At 44.7% G+C, this 23,913-nt stretch overlaps 2 protein-coding genes across 2 annotated transcripts; both read left to right on the forward strand.

The window, feature by feature from the left end:
- Window positions 1-14,496: 14,496 nt before the first annotated feature.
- LOC147860135 (class V chitinase CHIT5a-like) lies at window positions 14,497-17,023 on the forward strand. The gene is made up of 2 exons (XM_087324140.1): window positions 14,497-15,617; window positions 16,802-17,023. Exons 1-2 carry the CDS (start codon window positions 14,501-14,503, stop codon window positions 16,822-16,824), a joined length of 1,140 nt encoding a protein of 379 aa, XP_087180266.1. The 5' UTR covers window positions 14,497-14,500; the 3' UTR covers window positions 16,825-17,023.
- Window positions 17,024-21,331: 4,308 nt separating this feature from the next.
- LOC147860136 (class V chitinase CHIT5a-like) lies at window positions 21,332-23,407 on the forward strand. Its single transcript, XM_087324884.1, has 2 exons — window positions 21,332-22,457; window positions 23,252-23,407. The coding sequence occupies exons 1-2, from the start codon at window positions 21,347-21,349 to the stop codon at window positions 23,272-23,274; spliced, it is 1,134 nt and encodes a 377-aa protein (XP_087181010.1). The 5' UTR covers window positions 21,332-21,346; the 3' UTR covers window positions 23,275-23,407.
- Window positions 23,408-23,913: the final 506 nt, after the last annotated feature.

A 23,913-nucleotide genomic window follows, 5' to 3' on the forward strand; every position in this document is an offset into this window, starting at 1 on the left:
TAGATCTAGAAGACAATCTGGAAAGAGTGTGAATATGTATACCGGATAATTAGGAGAATGAAGAATATTAGTAGATATGAAGAGATATGACGTTAAGGGATGTCGAATCCAGAAAGATGTACCAATCCGGATGGACACCATTTTGTATCAAAACCGGCTACCTATATAAGGAGTCCGAATTGTATAGTTCGAGTGTGCAAGTAATATAATTATATAATTGGGAAGATTTGTGAACTTGTCGTCTTGTGTACTTGAATGTCTTATCTTACACATGTATTAATGTGTGTTGTCAATTTGTAATTGTTATCCGGATCGACGGATTGAATACATGGATTATTACCATACCTCCGACCACACCTTTAGATTGTATTCCGGTATGGAGTACTTGTTGAGCGGCAAGCTCAACCAGATCCAGATCGGCTGAATAAGGCTGAGCCGGATAGGTGAGTCGGTGAGCTGGAGAGCCGGTTTGCCGGATCCAGCAGTAACTGGAAGCCTAGTAGCAACCCAAACTACTAGGTAGTTAATGTCTCGTAGTTAGTGTCAGACGCTCATGTGAGCATAGTTACACCATACTTTTGTCAGTCCTCTTAGGACTTGTATAAATAGTGTTGTTGAGCACGTTGTATGTACATATATTTTTACAAAGTTGTCGATAATAGATTTAAGTTGTTCTCCTCTCTCTCTCTATCTCTCCCCCGTACTGTGTATATTCAAGCTCTCCATTAAACCTGCGTTTTTGTTTTCGGTTTTCTATTGCTTCTGCACGCTATTCTTTTTTTCATGGTATCAAAGCGCGAGGGTTGAAAACCTCTACAGCCGACATTAGCATCTGAAGACAAACCCTAAGACCCGGTAAGAACAGAAGGAGAAGTGATGGATAGAGGAATGGCTAGCTCGCTCCCGGTGGAGAAGCTCGACAGATCCAACTACGCATCTTGGTTATACAAGATGCACCAGTACCTGCTTGGGCATGGTTACTGGAGCTATGTCGATAGAGCTAACGACACAGCACTTGATGCGGCACACAAGGACTTCCTAGTGTGGGAACAAGCGGCAAGTAGAGTGATGTACCGCTTTACGTCCAGTGTTGGAGACCGGCTGTTGAGCCATGTCCAAGATGCCAAGACGCCAAAAGAAGCTTGGGGAAACCTGAAGAAGGTTTTCACGGCAAGCACTACGGCCCGGAAGCTGCAACTCCAACAGGAGTTGAACAATGTCTGACAGAAGGACATGTCGGTAGCCGATTACACGGCCCGAATCAAAGAGATCTGTGACTCACTTGCCTCTATCAACGTCATTGTAGAGGAAGATGAGATGGTGCAGATCTATCTTGGGGCCTAGCATCTAAATTCGGAGCGTTTCGAACGGCGGTATGTACAAGGGAGAATACGCCGTCATTTTTCGACTTACAGTCGATGCTCCTTGTAGAAGAGAACCACACAGGTGTGTCAACAAGTGCACCCACCGATAGCTAGATGTTGTACACGGATGCGGATCGACCTCGTAAGCGTGGTGCACGAGGCGGGTTGGTTCGCAATGGTAGCGGCCGGCAAGAGCAGGACCGAAGGCACAGAGAGCGTGCCGACAGCAGTTCTGAACCCTCCACAAGCAGGGGGAGTCAAGGTGGCTCTGGAGGAAGGCAAGCAAAGGCCGACACGGAATGTTGGTACTGTGATAAAAAGGGCCATAGAGAAAGCGAGTGTTGGAAGAAGCGCGCCAATTCGGACAGATCTAGATCCGGATCCGGCAAGGCTGATAGAGAGAACCAGCAATACTCGCACTACGTAGAAGGATCGGGAGGATCCAAAACCGGAAAAGTTGGTAAAGGGCCAGCCTTGGTGATGAAACACGAGGCTAACTCAATGAAGAAGACCACTTCCAAATCGGAGGAAGTGTGGTACGTTGATTTCGGTGCATCAAATCACATGACGAGCCAGAAAGAGTGGTTCTCCTTCTTGGAGAAATCGGAACAACCGGGAGTAATCGAAACCGGAGACAACACTCCTTACCCAATCGTGCATGGCGGAGAAGTCCCTTTGAGCCACGTCGGAAGCTGATGAACGTATTACACGTTCCAACTATCACGAAGAACCTAGTGTCAGTCGATCAGATCGTTGACCAGGGGATGTAGGTGCGGTTTACGCACCTTCGGTGCTTCATCGAGGAAAAGGACCAGATTATTGCGCAAGGACGCAGAGATGGGAGGATGTTCATCCTCGACACCAATGACGCCGGCACCGCTTTGTTCGCCAAAGGACAGAAGGTTGAATCGGATATTGATCTCTGGCACAAGCATATCAGCCAAATCAATTACCAGAGGCTTCAAGACCTGCAAACGAAACAAGTTGTTTTCAGTTTGCCGAAATTCAGTGGCCAGAAGGCCCAAATATGTGAAGCCTACCAACTCGGGAAGCAACACCGGCTTCCATTCCCCACTGAACGAAACCGTAGCCATAACAAGCTTGATCTTATTCATTTGGATGTATGGGGACCGGCACAGAACGTTAGTCTTGGCGGGAGTCGATACTTCGTCTCCTTCATCGACGACTACAGTTGGCACACCAGGATCTACCTCATTGAGCGGAAGAGCGAAGACTTCGAGTGTTTTCCGAACCTACAAAGCCTCATTGAACGGGAAATGAAGAGGAAGATCAAGTTCTTGCAGTCAGATGGCGAAAAAGAATAAATTTCCGGCCAATTCAACAGTTATCTGCAACAAAAAGGAATTCGGAGACAGCTCAGCTACAGATACACACCGGAGCAAAACGGTGTGGCCGAGAGGAAGAATCGGTCGATTATCGATGCGGCAAGGGCGATGCTGGAGGAGAAGAGCATGCCCAAATTCTACTGAGATGAGGCGGTCCGAACGGCCGTCTATATCCAAAACTGGATCGATGACAAGGTGTCCATGCATGAGGTGTATTTCAGGCGCAAGCCGAATTTGAGACACCTTCGAATATTCGGTAGCATTGCATATGTGCATGTGTTGGATGAGAAGCGGAGGAAGTTGGATGCAAAGTTGGAGAAATGCATCCTGGTCAGTTACTCGCATGAGCAAAAGGGGTATAAGTGTTATAACCGCTAGACGAAGCAGGTTCGAGTTAGCCGAGATGTTGAGTTTGATGAGATGGCATTATGGTATGCCTTACCGGCTCCGACTTCCGACCCCGACCCGATACCGGAGGATGAGGCTAGTGAGCCTGAACCAGTCCAGTTAGAAGACGAAAGGTTCGAGACTCTAGATGAGAGTTCGGAATTGTTTCAGTTGAGTGGGCCGAACGAGCAACTGGTTTTGACAAAACAATCAGATGGTGAACCCGCAAGTAGTGGAGACTCTGTTGTGCTCTCCCCGCGCAAGCAACCGAGGAGACGGTTCACGCGTAAGGAAAAGGGGAAGAGGAAGATGTCGAAGCACGAGACTGGCAATGGTATGTCGGATTGGGGCGGATCCGACTCCGGAAAAGAAGAAGGAGGATCTTCGGCAACGAAGACTGAACCGGCCAAGAAGGGCCTCAAACCGGGTAACGATAAGTTACGCCGATCTTCCCGCCAGAAGAACCCCATGAAGCGGTACGGGTACAATGAGTACATGGCGCATCACTATGCGTACATGACCAAGGTGGCGGAAGTGCGTGAGCCGGAGAGCTACGCAAAAGTGGCAAAGGACGCAAATTGGCGCACCGCTATGGAGGAAGAAATGCGGGCACTTGATGCCAACGACACCTGGGACCTAGTTGACCCTCCCCGACACTGTAAACCAATCGGATGTAAGTGGGTGTACAAGGTAAAGTACAATGCCAATGGTTTGGTTAACCGATACAAGGCTTGGTTAGTGGCGAAGGGATACACGTAGACCCACGGAATCGACTACGACGAGACCTTCGCTCTGATAGCAAAGATGGCGACGGTTCATGTGGTGTTGGCGGTTGCTACGGCAAAGGGGGTGGCATCTTCACCAGATGGACGTGAAGAATGCATTTCTTCAAGACGATCTTGAAGAAGAGGTCTTCATGACCCAACCCCCCGGTTTCCGATCGAAGATGAATAAGTCGGCGGTATGCCGGTTGAAGAAGTCACTTTAAGGCCTGAAGCAAGCCCCTCGAGCTTGGAATGTGAAGATCACGCACCGGTTGCGTAAGATGGGATTTGCGTCCTCCAAGTCTGACTCTTCGTTGTTCATCCGCCAAGGTCCGGATGGTCCGGTTTGCATCTTGTTGTATATTGATGATCTAGTCATCACCGGACCAGGACTCGATGAAATCAGCCGAGTCAAGTCCCAGCTGTTGGGCGCATTTGAGATGAAGAACCTGGGGGACCTTCACTACTTCCTTGGGATCGAGGTGATCCAAACCCCCGATGGCATATTGCTCTCACAAAGACACTATGTGTTGAGTATGTTGTCCAAGTTCGGCATGACGGAATGCCGATCGATCTCCACACCCCTGGATCGGAACTAGAAGCTCTGTCCCGACTCCGGACCGACCTGCAATGTGAAGTGGTTCCTGTCAGGAATAGTACTAAAGCAGAGATGGAATTAGTACTAAGAAGAGCAGTACTATTAGTACTAAGAGGACGGGCCTACATAAGATTCCCGAGAGAGAGGAAGTGAGAAGAGGAGAGAGAGAAAGATAATGACAGCAGCTAATATATTATGTGAAAAAGATAAGTACAAGCGGCTAAGAGGCTTAAGACTGCTGTTGAACCAATTTGGTTCAACATAATGCCTAGTGCCTTCTTTTATAGTGTTGTCAGGAGTAATCCTGAAACTTCTAGAATGTTCCAGAGAAATCTGGAATATACATTACTTTCTTATAATAAAGCATAAATGAAAATAATATCCTATGAATTACAATAGATGGTGTGATGGTTAAGAGCTCGACCTATATACCATAAGGTCATGGGTTCGAGTCTTGCCATATCATGACACTATCTCCCCCTTAAAGACGACGAGTGGAACGAGTCGGCGTTGATTGCGGACTGGGTTTGTCCGGATACTTTCGGTGGAAATCGACAAGCAGATCCTGAGCATTTGCGACATGCTCGACGGGTTCCCAAGTGCGTTCGCTCGGACTATAACCAAGCCAATCGACTAAATAATAAAGTTTGTTGCGAATAAGTTTGGAATCGAGGATGGCAGCAACTTCATACTCCGGGCCGGCGTCCAACTCCAGCGGGGGCGGCGGTGGTGTAACACGATCGGGAATGGTGTTCTCTTTATAAGGTTCAAGAAGAGAACAATGGAAAACCGGATGTATCTGAAGCTGCGGAGGGAGATCAAGGCGGAATGTGACATCATTAACCTTACCCGTAATACGGAAAGGACCGAGTCGTCGATAATCCAACTTGTCGCACGGTCGAGTAGTCTTGATGTGATGACGTAAGAGCCATACTCAATCTCCGATGGCAAAAGAGGAGGGAAGCCAATGACGATCCGCGTAAGTCTTCTGTGTCTGTTGAGCATGACGAAGATGAGTCGAGAGATCTGTCTAGATCTTGCGTAGTCTCTCCAAATGATCCCCGGCACAAGGATTGGTAGGTAGCTCCGAGGTATCGATCACCGACCAGCGAGGATGAGAACCGGTATAAGCGTAGAATGGGGAGACTCGAGTCGAGGAGTGAACAACATTATTATACGCAAACTCCGCAAAGTCGAGAATCTCAGCCCAATCGTCCTGTTGATAACTCAGGAAACACCGGAGATATTACTCCAGCATTTGGTTTGTTCGTTCTGCCTGCCCATCGGTCTGAGGATGGTAGCCGGAGGAGAGGTTGCAAGAGACCTTGAGCATCTTGAAGAGATGCTACCAAAATTTGGAGACAAATTGCGGTCCTCGGTCACTGATGATACTGTCTGGGAGGCCATGATGCCGAAATACCTCACGCTTGACTAGGGCACCGGTTTCCTCGCTAGTGATGGCCTTAGTACACGGAACAAAATGTGCCATCTTCGTATATCGATCGACGACGGTTAAGATAGCATCGAACCCCTGCGAGACCGGCAGATCTGTAATAAAATCAAGACAAATAGACTGCCACGGCTTACTTGGAATCGGTAAAGGTTCCAACAAGCCATATGGATGGTGTCGTGGCATCTTTGCTCGACAGCAAGCATCACAGGTCCGAACGTAGTCGTCGACAAAATGGCGCATGTGGGGCCACCAAAAAGATCGTTGCACTAGCTCCAACGTCTTAGTACTACCGAAATGTCCCGCCGTATGGGTGTCGTGACAATGCTGGACGATTTGAAGGCGACAGGAGCAATCAGGGACATATACGCGCTTTTTAAAGAATAACAAACCATCATGATATTCGAATTGTCGGTAGTCAATACCTGGTTGTTGAGACTGAGAACAGGATGCCCGAGAAGTATCAATGTGCGCCAGGATGTCTTGAGCAAAACTATCCGTCTTCAAGTTTGAACGTATGTCATCGGTAATCCGTGAATCCATCGGGGTGTGAAAAATCTACGTCGTGTGCAATCGTGTTGGTCCCAAGATTATTTGCTTTTGATAATCAAATGTTGGATCACCAGGACGAGGTGCAAGATATGAACGCCGTGATAGTGCATCTGCTTTTCCTTGCTGCTTCCCCGGTCGATATGTGATTTTGAAGTCGAAACGCGTGAGGAATTGTGCCCATCGAGCTTGCCGTCGATTTAGTACGCGAGCGTTCTGGAAATAAGCAAGATTTTTATGATCACTAAAGACAATGACCTGATGTGGAGAGCCCTCTAAGAAATGCCGCCATTGCACAAATGAATCCACGATGGCTAATAACTCCTTGTCATGTATTTCGTAGTTGATTTCCGCGACATCGAATTTGTGCGAGTGGAAAGCCACCGGATGCAACTCTTCTTTATGTCCTTGTTGAGAAAGGATGCTACCGAGGGCGAAATCTGAAGCGTCAGCCTCCATGATGAATGGTTTGCTGGTATCCACATGAGCTAGAATCGGTGATGATGTAAAGGCTTTCTTAAGATGCCGAAAAACCATATCCGCCTCAATGGACCAAAGAAATGCTTGGACCTTCGTAAGTTGTGTGAGGGGTAAAATAATCTTCGAGTAATCCTGTATAAACTTACGGTAGAAGTTAGCAAAACCTAGAAAACATTGTACATCTCGTACCGACCGTGGAATTTGCCATTCTAATACAGTTTGGACTTTAGCTGGATCCATGGCGATGCCCTTTGAGGAGATGACGTAGCCTAGAAATTCCACTTGCTTGCAGTCAAAGCTACATTTTTCTAGCTTGGCATAAAGACCATTCTCGCGGAGTCGCTTTAGTACTAATAGTACATGAGAATCGTGCTCTTGCTGGGTCTTCGAATAAATCAATAGATCATCCAGATAGATGATCAAACAGATATCCAAGAGGTCTCTGAATATATCATTTGCCATGTGTTGGAAGACTACGGGTGCATTGGTTAGGCCGAACGGCATAACAGTATACTCGAAATGCCCATACCGCGTGCGAAAGGCGGTCTTCCATTCATCTCCCGGTCGGATCCGCACGAGGTTATACGCTCCTCGTAGATCGATTTTGGTAAAAAACTTGGCACCATTAACTCGCTCTAAAAGACTTGATATAAGAGGAAGTGCATACATACTCTGGATGGTGACCTTATTCAATCCACGGTAATCAACGACGAGACGAAGTGAGCCATCTTTCTTCTTGACAAAGAAGATGGGTGCACCGGCCGGAGATTTCGAATGACGGATGAACCCGCTTGCCAAGTTCTCCTCTATGTAGGCTCGAAGGACTTCTAACTCAATGCGTGACAAGTTGTAAATTGGTCCCCATGGGGGCTCGGTTCCTGGTTGTAAATCGATGGGACAGTCATAGGGACGGTGATGAGGAAGGGTACCGGCTTTTACCTTGTCAAATACATCGGCATAAGGATGATATTTTGCCGGAAGTTGTATTGAGGAGTCCTTAATAGTGCTGGAAGGATGTACTGATATTGCAAATAGGAACATTGCCTCCTTGTGTCCTTCTTCGCGTAATTGATGGAGTGAAATGGTCGAAACTTGATGAGTAGATTCTTGGGGTGGTCGATATCGGACTTCTCTTGTTCTCCAATCTATGGCTGGATTATGTAATTCAAACCAAGGTAATCCTAGGACAATGGGATGCTCTGGACTACTAATTATATTAAATGATATTACACACACAAAACTACCTAGGACAACTTGAATGGGTTCTGATTATTCTACAATATTCCTGGAAGCAATGGGACGACCATCAATGACTACTACAGATGCGGGACAAGGAAGTTTTCTTAGGGATATCTGAGAAGCTTGGGCAAAATTTCGATCCATGAAACAGGAATTACCTCCAGAATCTAAGAGTGCTAGGACGAGTACTGGGGGAGTACTTTTAGTACTAACAATGACTTAGGCTAGGAACACATTGCTAACTTGCTTGGAAGGAATGGAACCACTAATGGGCTGTACAGATCTAGGGCTACTGTCCAACCAAACGGCTCCTATTTTGGCTGGACTCAATCGTTTAACTCTTCATCTAATTGACTAAGGATTTCAAATTTGTTTGAGATACTTGGGCTATTAGTACTATGAATACTATCTGACACTCTATTAGTACTATTAATACTATCAGACACTCTGAAGGGAAGAATTGACTCGGGTTTAGTACAGGCGACGATTTGATTTACCTGTCTTCTAGGCCTATGGGGACAATTGATGGCAATATGTCCTAGTCCACCGCAATAAAGACATAATCGATTGGCACATCGTCATTGCTTTTCTTCTTCCGATAACGGACCGCGTCGACGCATGGTGTCGATCTCCATCGGGGTCGAAATATTGGCTTGAGGTACATCGCGTGCAAACGGTCTAGCCGTGACTGAGGCGTATGTGGGTTCCGGCCGAGAGCGTGGTATTTGTAATTGACGTTCCGAATGCCGTTCGAAAAGGCGGTTGTCGCATCAGACCGCTCGACTGATTGCCTCCGTAAGAGACTTTGGTTCTTCGGGGAAGGTTAAAAGTAAATCTTTGACATCATTGCGCAAGCCGTAGTGAAACTGCTCCATGAGGGCCTGATCATCCCAGGGGATATCTGAGGCGAGTAGACGGAAATCCGCCGCGTAGGCAGAGGCTGGACGATCGCCTTGATACAATCTTCGGATCTTGTTGATCACCGTCCTGATGTTGTCGGTATCTCCAAAGCAGGCTTTAAACTCACCAATAAAATCTTCAAAGTTATTAAGCAAGGGTGATTGTTTTTCTAGAAGTGGAGCGAACCATGCCAAGGCTGAGCCGCTAAGTAACGTGCCTATTAGGCCGACTCGAGATGCATCAGTGGGATATCGGGAAGGATGCATCTGGATGACTAAGCGTACCTGATTAAGGAATCCCCGGAATTGCGATCGCGTTCCATCAAATTTCACAGGAAGTCCAATCTTGGGCTCTTTATGAAATCCTTGGGGACTTGATCCTTGTTGTTGCAATGCTGCTTCAAGTTGTTGTACCTGTAACGCTAACTCCCCATGTTGTTGTTGCGTTTGTTGTTTTTCGAGAGGGATTTGTTGCAGATGCCCTATCAACCGTTGGTTTTCTTGTTCCAGGGCAACAAACTTTTCTTTTAGGCACTGTAACTCGAAGAAAACGGATTGATATTCTTGGGCACTAACAGTAGCCATAGTAGAGGGAAAAGGGTAGGAGGATGAGGGAGAACGACAAGTAGGCTGGAGGAAAGAACAAATTGGTTCAAACTATCAGGAATAGTACTAAAGCAGAGATGGAATTAGTACTAAGAAGAGCAGTACTATTAGTACTAAGAGGACGGGACTACGTAAGATTCCCGAGAGAGAGGAAGTGAGAAGAGGAGAGAGAGAAAGATAATGACAGCAGCTAATATATTATGTGAAAAAGATAAGTACAAGCGGCTAAGAGGCTTAAGACTGCTGTTGAACCAATTTGGTTCAACATAATGCCTAGTGCCTTCTTTTATAGTGTTGTCAGGAGTAATCCTGAAACTTCTAGAATGTTCCAAAAAAATCTGGAATATACATTACTTTCTTATAATAAAACATAAATGAAAATAATATCCTATGAATTACAATAGATGGTGTGATGGTTAAGAGCTCGACCCATATACCATAAGGTCATGGGTTTGAGTCTTGCCATATCATGACAGTTCCAAGAAATCGTCGGAAGCCTTATATATTTGACAATCACCTGACCCGACATTAGTTATCCGGTCGGCGTGATCAACCAATATATGCAAAAGCCGACCGTGGAGCACCTTCTATGCGCGCATCAAATTTTGCGATATGTTAGCGGCACGAAGGACCAGGAAAGAGCTAGTCGGCTACACCGATGCAGACTGGGCCAATGATGCATCGGATCGCCGATCCACCTCCAGCTATATGTTTTCCCTTGGTAGTGCGGCTGTTGCGTGGAGCAGCAAAAAGCAGCCAACAATGGCCCTTTCGAGCATTGAGCTAAATACCGGGGCACTATTGTTGCCACCTGTGAAACCATTTGGCTTCGACGACTGTTGCAAGACTTGTGGATCGAGGTGTCGACCCCAATCCTAATCTACTGCGACAACATAAGCAGCATGCAGCTCGCCAAGAACCCCGTATTCCATGCTCGCACAAACCACATAGAAGTGCACTACCACTTCGTGCGTGAGCGTGTCTTGAGCAGTGAAGTCGAACTTCGGTATGTTCATACAGATCGGCAAGTTGCCGACATCTTCACCAAACCGCTCGGATCGGACAAGTTGCAGCACTTCACCGAAATGCTTGGTGTTCAACATCTCTACGTTGTCGTGCCTTTCAGCTTCAGATCATTACGTGAGTCGGGCGGGAATCGATGGGGCTTTGGACTAGGAGGAGGAAGAATTTGAGGCTAATCTTGTGAATCCCACAAGTATTACATTAATCAATATTTATGTAAGAATATGAATTTAGATTGAAGGAGATAGATTATATAAAACTTCATGAATCCCACGATTATATTATATTAATTGGTGTTTTAGGAAATATATCCAATTCCCCAAATATTTCACACCTATTACGTTGTGCTCCTCATCCTTATATAGTGATGAGAGAGTCTTCACAATCCATGCTTTTTCTCTAACTATAGACTATATGCTTTATCTAACATGCTTTTTCTAACTTTAGTTTTCATGCACACTGCATGTGCATGATTAGCTTTCTATCTCATCTTTTTCTTTTAACTCGAGTGTGTATGTATGAGTAACTTTTTGTACTATGCATATCTAGAATATTTACATGGGATAAAGTTTAGTATACCTTTAAAATTCATAATATGCTAGTATAGTGATAAGGCTTAACATTATTAACATGGAGGTGCAAGGTTCAAATCTTGCCCTATGCACGTTATATATATTTTTATAGTTTCTTCTATTTACAAATATATCTCTTCATCCGATGAGAGGCTCTCACCGGCCTTCTTCATCCGGCTCTTGCCGGTTCTGCTTCATCCGGTTCTCGCCGGTTTTCTTTATCCGGTTCTTACCGGGTCCTCCTTACCGGTCCTCCTCGTCCGTTTCTCACCGACTCTCACCGGCCTTCTTCATCCGGCTCTTGCCGGGTTTGCTTCATCCGGTTCTCGCTGGTTTTCTTTATCCGGTTCTTACCGGTTACTCCATGTCCTATCCGGAGAGACCAAAAATGTAGTTTTTCACGTAGTGTGTGAATTACACTACAACAACGTTGTCGTGAAGATTTTCGTCCATAGGGGGAAAACCGAGCGGAGTAGGCAAAACCGGGGTGTGCAACGTCGCACACGCACATTATGTTTTGTAAAATATTAATAAGAACAAAAGTAGATTGTAAGAAATGCACCACAAGATTCCTAAAGTATAAATGTGATGTGCACTTATGTGCACATCCACATGAGAGAGAGAGAAGTACATAGGAGTACGAGGTGAGTAAGTAGCATAGTAGTATGTGTGAGGAATGGGAGTTAGGGCCCCATCAATCCCTCCTCCTAGAATCCAAGAAAATATCCCCCATTGAATGAAGGGGATATTTAGTCTCTCCCTTTTGTAATGGCTTCCTCTCCTTATGCTATAAAAGGAGAGGAAGGGGCACCATTGAAGGGGTTGCCTATTCTTTAGTAAGAAGAGTTATACCACATAGGTCGAGAGTATCTATTCAATTAGGGTTTCCCCATATCTTTCTTTACTAATCCTATTAGGGTTTTCATTCTGTTTATGTCTTGAGTCCGGCCCACGCGGCCGCGGTTGTAATCGCATTGAGGCTTTCATGCCCATAATATACATAGCTTCTTGAATCTAATCTCTTTCTACTTCCTCTGTCGTGTTAATCTCTTCCACTTGCTCATGCCCGTCTTCCCATCTACTCCCTAGTCCAAGACCCCCATGGTCCTGCCTTATTCTACACACATCCGCGAGGATTTCCTCGATACAAGTCCGAACAAGTCAGAACAAGCGACAGCTTTAGCAGAGTCAGGAAGGATAGAGCCAACTTGAAGAAGAAGGCCAAGAACCGGACATGATCTGATGTGGTGAAGGGCCTGGAACCGGAAGACGAATCGGGAGCAACCGATTCGAACAAGAGCTGGAACAAATTGGAGACAGCCGATTCGGTTCAGCAGATGGATTCAGAAGAACCGGATCAACTCAACGCCAAGAGGACGAGAAGATAGCGGAAGTTGACGCCAACACGAACGAATCGGCAAATCGGCAAGCGTCGAAGCCACAGCAACAAGGGAGGTGAATTGGGCCTGTTGAGTAAACTAGCCGACCGAGGAGGTCGAGGTGCGCAGAATCAGAAGGGTCGCGACAAACGGGACCGGACCTGACGAGGAGCGCAAGCAAGGCGGAGTGACACCAGAAGGAGCCGGGTGGAAAGACTGGCTGCCATGGAGACTGACACTACGATCCGACCTCAAGTTGAGCTTGAGGGGGAGTGTTGAGCGGCAAGCTCAACCGAATCCGGATTGGCTCAATCAGCCTGAGCTGGATTGGCATTCGGAAGGATGAGCCTGTGAGAAAGTGAGCCGGTGAGCTGGAGAGCCGGTTTACCGGATCCAACAATAACCGAAAGCCTAGTAGTAGCCCAGACTACTAGGTAGTTAATGTCTCGTAGTTAGTTTTAGACGCTCGTGTGAGCATTGAAGTACACCATACTTCTGTCAATCCTCTTAGGACTTGTATAAATAGTGTTCTTGAGCACGTTGTATGTACAGAGATTTTTACAGAGTTGTTGATAATAGATTTAAGTTGTTCAGCTCTCTCTCTGTCTCTCTCGCGTACTGTGTATATGCAAGCTCTCCATAAAACCTGTGTTTCTGTTTTTGGTTTTCTATTGCTTCCGCACGCTATTCTTTTTTTTTCAATACTTATGTGTTTGTGACAAAGATTTAGTCCAGGATAAACACCCCTTTCATTCAGTGCTAGGGTCGGGTTTGGTCCTTCCCTTCTTCGTGCACCTCGAGTGTCGTATCTCCTCGAGGGTCTAGCTCCTTTGTCATTCCCTACCCTCTTTTGTCCAACTAGCACTTCGTAATTTTGGTCGAGCGGCTTCTACTAAGCCCCTCTTCTCTTCTACTAGATCGCCCCCACCCTCTCCAAACTATTACATAACATAGATATAAAGAAACTAGGTAGATATATCTTAGAGTTACATAAAGAGAATAAGCTATAAATTTCTAACCATATCTTCGCTAATATTCACCAACATGTAACCATTGAAAATTGTTAGGGACAAGAGGGGAAGATGAGTGTGTACACACTTGGCATCTCCATCACTGAAGCACAAAACCAAAGAACAACAAAATGTCGTTGGATTTTGGGCCTCAAAGTTAGTTGTTGTGTAGAAGAAATTAAAAAGATTAGGGAATGTGAGTTACACCGCCTAAAAGCTATGGTCGGGTTACCTTTTACACCCACATCGAAACCCTTTGATCTCCCGCGCCTTTTTGAGAGACTTGGATGGAAATGAAACTAGGCCTAGCACGTAGTCATTTCCATTCTAAAATATGTTACACCGAAACACCTTATGTACAATACTAAAACTCTTTTATCTATATTTCTTTTATTTTTATTTTCGACGAGTGGGTACACCTCCCATTTTGTTGTAACCAATTGTCTCATGGAGCAATGACATAATAATGAAAAAAGGAGGATTACTACTAGATAGTCTACATACGTATCGTCTAACATTGGTGAGAGAGAGAGGTTATTCCTCAACTTTATTCCCCAATAACTACCGGAAGCAATTCTAGTACATGTTTTAGACACATTGTATCGTGGTAAACAGGGTTAGGTGTGAGTGCGTTGAACTTTTGTTTTCAGCCGTCCACGACAATTATGGACAATAAAGAACTTTAGCCCCGATTCTTCGTTGAAACGTAGAGTGACGATAATAAATATATTGGCTTTTCAACATTATGGCCATGTTCAAAATTAAAGCAATTGAAGAGTCAATGGTGGATGTGGACAAAATGGTTAACATTGCACATAGACCACCACATATCTTATGTATCAGCTCCATAGAATGGTTTCAATATATCTACTCATACTACTGGCATTATGTATCACTCCGGCGTTGGGCGTGGTGCATCGGCAACCCTCACATGTGAAGAGCGCTTATTTCTATTACGGCAGTGAAGTTAGGCCAACCAACATCGACACCACGCTCTTCACTCATCTCTACTATGCATTTGCGTCGTTGGACCCCGTCACTTACGAAGTCAAGAGGGCTTCCTACGACACTAGTCGCTCCATCTCTACCTTCTCCGCCACCGTTCGTGCCTCCAATCCCTCCCTCAAAACCCTCCTCTCCATCGGTGGCGGTGGATCAGATGCCACTTCTTTTGCAGCCATGGCCGCAACCCGCATGGGGCGTGCCGCCTTCATCAACAGCAGTATCACGGTGGCACGATCCTCGGGATTCGATGGGCTAGATCTGGATTGGCAGTTCCCACAGTCGGCCACGGACATGGCCAACCTGGCGATCTTGTTGAAGGAGTGGAGGAAGGCGGCAAAGAAGCAGTCTCCACCGCTCCTCTTGACCGCCGCTGTCTATTATAATGTCACGCTGCGTCTGGATGGGCTAGGGGCCAGATCCTATCCAACGGACGCCATAGCTTCCTACCTGGACTGGGTGACTCTGATGACATACGATCTGCACGGGAGCTGGGAGAAATCACAGACAGCACAACACACGGCGCTGTACGACAACACCACAGAGCAGATCCTGACGGTGAATTACGGCGTCCAACAGTGGCTAGAGGCGCAGCTTCCCCCGTCGTCTGCCCTGCTGGGCCTGGCCGCATACGGTTATCTATGGTTCCTGAAGGATCCCAAGGTACACGGCGTGGGAGCCCCCACTTCTGACTCCGTCTCCGCAGCCACTTTTTCCAGCATTCAGTCGGACGTGCGTGCGGCCAAGGGCAAGTGCCGGGTGGACAAGACCACTGTTGCCGCCTACTGCTATTGGACCACCCCACCTCCCGGAAATACAACCCTTTGGGCTGGTTTCGATAACCCCACGACCATCGGTAACAAAGTCTCATACCTTCGTAAAAGGAGATTAAGGGGTTACTCCTTCTGGAGCATCGGTGAGGACACCGATAACTTACTCTTCAAACGAGGTGAGGTTCCTATACTCTTTCATCGCATCTCTGCCTAATAATAAGCAACTTGCGGTAGAGGATAAGTTGCATCAGAGTAGTTACCATCCCATATCATTTGCATTTACAAATGGAGGGATGCATACATAAGTAAAGGACATCTCCACATGGTAAAATATGCAAAACATATACTGACTCGTAGGATTAAAACAATTACAATCTACAGATCCTTGTTAAATCACCGCATGGGGTACGCATTTTGCATATAATATGTGAACTAGTGGAGTCCATACACTAGAATTCCCAAAAAATATCTTGGCCATGAGTGCCCTTGATATTAAAAAATTTAAAGGGAAGTTCCATTTCTCAATAATGTGCCAAAGAAAATTCAACATGATCTCATTGACAAAAGGAACTTAGCCACGTTCTCATATATTCTTTCCTAAGGCCAACCACGATATATTTTTAAGTTATAAAATCTTAACCACGTTCGTACTTCATTCATTGTGAGGACCTATAAATTCTAGAATCTCTAGTTGACAAAATTTCGTAGACTTTTAAATATTGTAAACTAATATCAATATTAAACACAACTTGCTTTACTTCTAATTTGGCTTTTCTCATAAGACTCAATCTTCTATCATAAAATGTCAATAAGGGATTTAAAAACTCCTCTTTTGTGAACAAACAATATATAAAAGGGAAAAGTACCAAGATACCCCTAGAAGTTCGTCTATTTACCAGAATGCCCCTGGAAATTCCAAATTTACCAAGATACCCCTAGAAGTTCGTCTATTTACCAGAATGCCCCTGGAAATTCCAAATTTACCAAACTACCCTTATGTCCAAAACATTACACTTTATAAAGTAATTATACACTAAAATCTACAAGCCCTATTTACCAAAGATAGAAGAAATAGACCCGAACTAGCCCTATTTACCAAATATTTGAGTGTATAATTACTTTATAAAGTGTAATTTTTTGGACATAGGGGTAGTTTGGTAAATTTGGAACTTCCAGGGGCATTATAGTAAATAGACAAACTTCTAGGGGTATCTTAGTACTTTTCCCTATATAAAGTAAACTTTGCTAATATTGATAATACTTTTTAAGGTTGAATAATGGAAAGATAGGTGAATTAATAATAATAAGGTACCTTCTTATATACCAAAGATAAGTACTAACTTTAGCTCTTGTTCCACAGCTTCCAAAACTTTATCAACTTGAAAGTGAATGTAAATTTGTCAGAGGAAATTATGACCCCTATGGCTAAAGCAAACACTAATCATGAGAACCATTTTAATGTATGCTCGAGGCCGAATCTTATAATAAGAATAATTTCAAATAAGATTATTATCTCCATTATGCTCTCTAAACAAAATTCTCATTATAACTATATGTAATTTAAAGTGCTAAATTTGTATGCATGGATTTCGAATAAGAAGAATCCGGATGTGTATCGTCTATCCACTTTGTATCCTACCCAGTCCGTGTCTGTGTATCCTTCAACTCGAATGGTCGTATTTGACTGATACATAATGTCGTAATCTATCGTTGTACTGACATACCAGAGTATCCTCTTAGCGCAATCGAGATGAAAGTTTTGCGGATTCTACATGAATTGACTAAGTAGGTTGACCGAATAACTGAGGTCGGGTCACGTAATGGTGAGATAGATTAAGTTGCCGATCAGTTGACGATACTGAGTTGACTCGCACTCAGTTGTGCCGGAATCAGCATCAATTTTGAGATTACGATCGAGAGGGGTAGACACAGGTTTGCACTCGGTCATTCTGAACTTGTATAGAAGGTTGAGATTGTACTGTCGTTGAGAAATCATTATTTCGATTGGTGGCCGAATTACTTCAATGCCAAGGAAGTAATGCAGGTCTTTCATTTCGAATCTGCCATAAAGAAGTGATTTGACCTTGTTAATCTCGGCGAGATCCTTTCCTCCGATGACCAAATCATCCATGTAAAGGATGATGACAATTGGGCTATCTGACTTGTTTCGGATGTACAGAGAAGTATCGGATTTTAACATTTGAAATTCAATATGATGAAGATATTGTGTGATCTTTGAGTGCCACGCACGTGATGCTTGTTTGAGGCCGTAGAGAGGCTTCTTGAGGCGGCGCACGACGTTCAAATGATTGCGCGATTCAAAACCGGGTGGTTGGATCATGTGCACCTCCTCTTCCAATTTGCCTTGAAGAAAGGCGTTCTTGACGTCCATCTGGTGGAGGTGCCACCCTTTTGCTGCCACAATTGCAAGTACGGTCCGCACAATGGTCATCTTTGCCATCGGGGCAAAGCTCTCTTCATAGTCTATGCATTTGCGTTTGTGTGTATCCTTTCGCAACGAGCTGTGCTTTAAAGCGATCTACGGAGCCGTCGGCATTGTGTTTCACTTTGTAAATCCACCTTTGGAAGTGTCCGAACACTTTGCTCTTTTCGGGTAGATCCAGGTGTACTTGGAAAAGTCGTCGATGAACGTGACGTAATATCAACATCCGCCGAGTGTGCTTGTTTGGGCCGGTCCCCATACATCCGAATGTACGATATCCTGGATCCCTTTGCTCACATTCCTCTCTTTCAAGAATGGATGTCGGCGTTGCTTTCCGAACTGGCACGATTCGCATACGCTCGTAATCTCCTTCGCGGTAAAATTTGGGAGTCCGATAATGACTCCTTTCAATTGCATGTTCTGGTGTTTTTGGAGATTGATGTGACCGATTCTCTTGTGCCACAAATTTATGTCGGTTTCGACTTTAAGGCCCTTCGCAAACATGGCTGACTTTACATTGTTCGATTTGAGGATAAACATACGACCTTCTCGTCGACCGTGCGCTACGACTTGTCCACCCCTTTCGATGAAGCACCCGTCGTTGTTCAATCGTACCTGCATTCCTTGTTCGACAATATGGCCGACCAAGACCAAGTTTTTCGTGATGGTAGGGACATGTAGTACGTTCTTGAGATAGGTTTGTTTGCCATTGTTTCCGAATGGGACGTCCCCGATATGTTGTATTGGATAAGTCGTGTCATCACCTATCTCGACATATCCGGGTCGTTCGTCTTTTCATAGTTCTCGAAACCAATCTTCATGAGATGTCATGTGGTTAGATCCTCCTCCTGAGTTGGCAAACCATACGTTATTTGAGGCGTTGTCCAAGGATGACAGGATGTGAAGCCGAGTCTTGCACGAAGAAGTGTTGATCAATCTCCACATCCCCAATTGTGACTTTAAAATTGGGGCAAGCTCCGTACAAGTCCTCTGTGGCCTTCGTTGCCGCTCGAATCTTCCATCCGTGGTTTATATTAATCAGCCATCTTCCTTTTTTGTAGAACTCGGTCGACATGAGGTTGATCTCCGAGCCATGGTCAATCCAGGCTACCACGGTTTCTTTCTTCTCCTTGATCTTCACCGGCATCTCCGTTGTTGCTCTTGCCCAATGAGGCTGAGAGTAATGGCTGTCCGCCATCACTTCTTCTTCTTGCTCCTCTTCCGATCTTGCCATGGTTATGACACTTGTTTTGACCTCCTCTTCATCCGATTGTTGCCGCTTCCTTTTTATAAGGTCCCCGATAGTATCATGGAACTCCTTCTTTGCGATCCGAAATGGTTCTCTCAAAGTAAGGTCGACATAACTGTCTAAAACCTTCTCCTCAAGGACCTTCTGCAAGTCAGTTGTTTGGTCTATGTCCGACCTTAGCTTGTAAGTCAGCGTTGCTCGTTCTTTTCCTTTCTTCGCAGATTCATCGACTTCCATCCGAGCAGGTTGGCTCAATCCACCGGGCTTCATGCTTGTTTCTCCAATATCTTTTCCTGGCTTAAGTTGGGCTTTCCCTTCTTTCCCTGCGTTCCTCGTATTGGGACGCTTTGATGTGCCATCTTCTTCACCAGTTCTTTTCCTCTTCTCTTCGACAAGAGCTTCATATTTGTCACACACAACTTCCGCAAAGCTTGTGTTATTGTCGAATGGATTCGACCATCCGGTAACTCGTCGCACATTCCAATCAGCAAGTTTAAGATCCTCCAAATCGATTTTGGCTTTCTTTTCACACTCGAAGACCGTTGACCAAAACCCATCTCTTGGCTTGATCGTCTTTAGATTCTCTCTTCCAACTCGTATACCGGCCGAAGTGGCATAATGCATAGCTTCCACATGCCTTCCGTCTTCCTCTTCCACAATCTTTTTCAGCTCGCCTCTTCCGAAGTTCACCCGTAGTGGCTTCTGGGTCTCACTCGAGTGGATCATGTTGCCGTCCAAATAGACGATATTCTTGCGAATCGCGTCTTGCAAGTCAGTGCACTCCCTTCACGAGTGCTCGAAGCTGTCGCACCAGACACATCTAAACGCTTCTTTTTCCTTGGGCCCGCGTCAACCTAAGTTGGTTTGCGATACCACTTCAAACTTCTTGGAGAGCTCTTCAATTATAGATTCCTCCATCTCTTTCTTGTTGAAATTGTTGATTGGCTTGCTAGGCTCGATTGTTGTAGGCGCCTTCCTCCATGATTATGGATTCTCCACATCAGTCTCCTCTAGCCATTGTCAACGCTTATCAAGACGGCTGCAAGCCTTCTTCACCGACGCCCTATCCGCTACCAAGCCATTTGGTTGCATATCATTCTCCAAAAGGCTACCCAATTCTCGTTGGTCTTTCGTATCCACCACCTTCAGTAACAACAAGACTTTATCTCCATCGAAAACTCGTTGATCAACACTCCTCTTTTCTCCAACTAGCACTTCGTAATTTTGGTTGAGCGGCTTCTACTAAGCCCATCTTCTCTTCTACCAGATCTCCCCCACCCTCTCCAAACTATTACATAACATAGATATAAAGAAACTAGGTAGATATATCTTCGAGTTACATATAGAGAGTAAGCTATAAAATTCTAACCATATCTTTTCTAATATTCACTAACATGTACCCAATGAAAATTGTTAGGGACAAGAGGGGAAGATGAGTGTGTACACACTTGGCATCTCCCTCACTGAAGCACAAAACCAAAGAACAACAAAATGTCGTTGGATTTTGGGCCTCAAAGTTAGTTGTTGTGTAGAAGAAATTAAAAAGATTAGGGAATGTGAGTTACACCGCCTAGAAGCTATGGTCGGGTTACCTTTTACACCCACATCGAAACCCTTTGATCTCCCGCGCCTTTTTGAGAGACTTGGATGGAAATGAAACTAGGCCTAGCACGTAGTCATTTCCATTCTAAAATATGTTACACCGAAACACCTTATGTACAATACTAAAACTCTTTTATCTATATTTCTTTTATTTTTATTTTCGACGAGTGGGTACACCTCCCATTTTGTTGTAACCAATTGTCTCATGGAGCAATGACATAATAATGAAAAAAGGAGGATTACTACTAGATAGTCTACATACGTATCGTCTAACATTGGTGAGAGAGAGAGGTTATTCCTCAACTTTATTCCCCAATAACTACCGGAAGCAATTCTAGTACATGTTTTAGACACATTGTATGGTGGTAAACAGGGTTAGGTGTGAGTGCGTTGAACTTTTGTTTTCAGCCGTCCACGACAATTATGGACAATAAAGAACTTTAGCCCCGATTCTTCGTTGAAACGTAGAGTGACGACAATAAATATATTGGCTTTTCAACATTATGGGCCATGTTCAAAATTAAAGCAATTGAAGAGTCAATAGTGGATGTGAACAAAATGGTTAGCATTGCACATAGACCACCACATATCTTATGTATCAGCTCCATAGAATGGTTTCATCAGTTGTTCTACTCATACTACTGGTATTATGTATCGTATTATGTATCACCCCGGTGTTGAGCGTGGTGCATCGGCAGCCATCACATGTGAAGAGCGCTTATTTCTATTACGGCGGTGGAGTTACGCCGACCAACATCGACACCGCGCTCTTCACTCATCTCTACTATGCATTCGCGTCATTGGACCCCGTCACTTATGAAGTCAAGAGGGCTTCCGACGACACTAGTGGCGCCATCTCTACCTTCTCCGCCACCGTTCGTGCCTCCAATCCCTCCCTCAAAACCCTCCTCTCCATCGGTGGGGGTGGATCGGATGCCACTTCTTTTGCGGCCATGGCCGCAACCCGCACGGGACGTGCGGCCTTCATCAACAGCAGTATCACGGTGGCACGATCCTTCGGATTCGATGGCCTAGATCTGGATTGGGAGTTCCCACATTCGGCCACGGACATGGCCAACCTGGCGATCTTGTTGAAGGAGTGGAGGAAGGCAGCGAAGAAGCAGTCTCCGCCGCTCCTCTTGACGGCCGCTGTCTATTACAATGTCACGCTGCGTCTGGATGGGCTAGGGGCCAGATCCTATCCAACGGCCGCCATAGCTTCCTACCTGGACTGGGTGACTCTGATGACATACGATCTGCACGGGAGCTGGGAGAAAACACAGACAGCACAACACACGGCGCTGTACGACAACACCACAGAGCAGATCCTGACGGTGAATTACGGCGTCCAGCAGTGGCTAGAGGCGCAGCTGCCCCCGTCTTCTGCCCTGCTGGGCCTGGCCGCATACGGCTATCGATGGTTCCTGAAGGATCCCAAGGTACACGGCGTGGGAGCCCCCACTTCTGACTCCGACTCCGCGGCCACGTTCTCCAGCATTCAGTCGGACGTGCGTGCGGCCAAGGGCAAGTGCCGGGTGGACAAGACCACTGTTGCCGCCTACTGCTATTGGACCCCACCTCCCGGAAATACAACCCTTTGGGCTGGTTTCGATAACCCCACCACCATTGGTAACAAAGTCTCGTACCTTCGTAAAAGGAGATTACGGGGTTACTCCTTCTGGAGCATAGCCGGGGACATCGATAACTTACTCTTCAAACGAGGTGAGGTCCCTATACTCTCTCATCTCATCTCAGCCTAATAATAAGCAACTTGCGGTAGAGGATAAGTTGCATCAGAGTAGTTACCATCCCATTACAAATGGAGGGATGCATACATAAGTAAAGGACATCTCCACATGGTAAAATATGCAAAACATATACATACTCGTAGGATTAAAACAATTACAATCTACAGATCCTTGTTAAATCACCGCATGGGGTACGCATTTTGCATATAATATGTGAACTAGTGGAGTCCATACACTAGAATTCCCAAAAAATATCTTGGCCATGAGTGCCCTTGATATTAAAAAATTTAAAGGGAAGTTCCATTTCTCAATAATGTGCCAAAGAAAATTCAACATGATCTCATTGACAAAAGGAACATAGCCACGTTCTCATATATTCTTTCCTAAGGCCAACCACGATATATTTTTAAGTTATAAAATCTTAACCACGTTCATACTTCATTCATTGTGAGGACCTATAAATTCTAGAATCTCTAGTTGACAAAATTTCGTAGACTTTTTAATATTGTAAACTAATATCAATATTAAACACCACTTGCATTACTTCTAATTTGGCTTTTATCATAAGACTCAATCTTCTATCATAAAATGTCAATAATAAGGGATTTAAAAACTCCTCTTTTGTGAACAAACAATATATAAAATAATCTTTGCTAATATTGATAATACTTTCTAAGCTTGAATAATGGAAAGATAGGTGAATTAATAATAATAAGGTACCTTCTTATATACCAAATATAAGTACTAACTTCAGCTCTTGTTCCACAGCTTCCAAAACTTTATCAACTTGAAAGTGAATGTAAATTTGTCAGAGGAAATGATGACCCCTATGCCAAAAGCAAAAACTAATAATGAGAACCATTTTAATGTATGCTCGAGGCCGAATCTTATGATAAGAATAATTTCGAATAAGATTATTATCTCCATTATGCTCTCTAAACAAAATCCTTATTATAACTATATGTAATTTAAAGTGCTAATTTTGTATGCATAGATTTAAGGAAACAAATGAGCTTGTATAAGTTCATTGATCAATATCTTATGCATATAATCAATGCATATAGGAGAAACAATAAAAATTACTTTTGTTAAACCAAAGGTGTTTGTGTGCATACTCATGAATGTTTAGATCTGTGATTTAATATAGGGAAAAGTACCGGGATACCCCTAGAAGTTTTTCTATTTATCAGAATGCCCCTAGAAGTTCCAAATTTACCAAACTACCCCTATGTCCAAAAAATTACACTTTATAAAGTAATTATACACTCAAAAGAAAGAAACATTAATAAAAAAATACATTAAAATGAAACCTACCCTTTAAGCAAAAGAAGACGTTGGTTTGATTTCTTCGCATTGAAACCAAACCAAACCAAACCAAACGATTTTATTAATTTGGAGCCGATAAACCGTTAAACCATGGCTTAATGGTT

The sequence above is a fragment of the Azolla caroliniana genome, unplaced genomic scaffold (assembly GCF_043228905.1).
Source record: "Azolla caroliniana isolate FFs.n. ecotype wild unplaced genomic scaffold, voAzoCaro1.0.p SCAF_9, whole genome shotgun sequence".
In the NCBI taxonomy this organism is placed as follows: domain Eukaryota; kingdom Viridiplantae; phylum Streptophyta; class Polypodiopsida; order Salviniales; family Salviniaceae; genus Azolla; species Azolla caroliniana.

Excerpts from the sequence above, each read along its gene's own strand:
- LOC147860136 (XM_087324884.1), top strand. The coding sequence starts at position 21,347 with ATGGTTTCATCAGTTGTTCTACTCATACTACTGGTATTATGTATCGTA. Across the intron at positions 22,458-23,251 it reads TAACTTACTCTTCAAACGAG|CTTCCAAAACTTTATCAACT; the intron begins GTGAGGTCCCTA and ends CTTGTTCCACAG.
- LOC147860135 (XM_087324140.1), top strand. The coding sequence starts at position 14,501 with ATGTATCAGCTCCATAGAATGGTTTCAATATATCTACTCATACTACTG. Across the intron at positions 15,618-16,801 it reads TAACTTACTCTTCAAACGAG|CTTCCAAAACTTTATCAACT; the intron begins GTGAGGTTCCTA and ends CTTGTTCCACAG.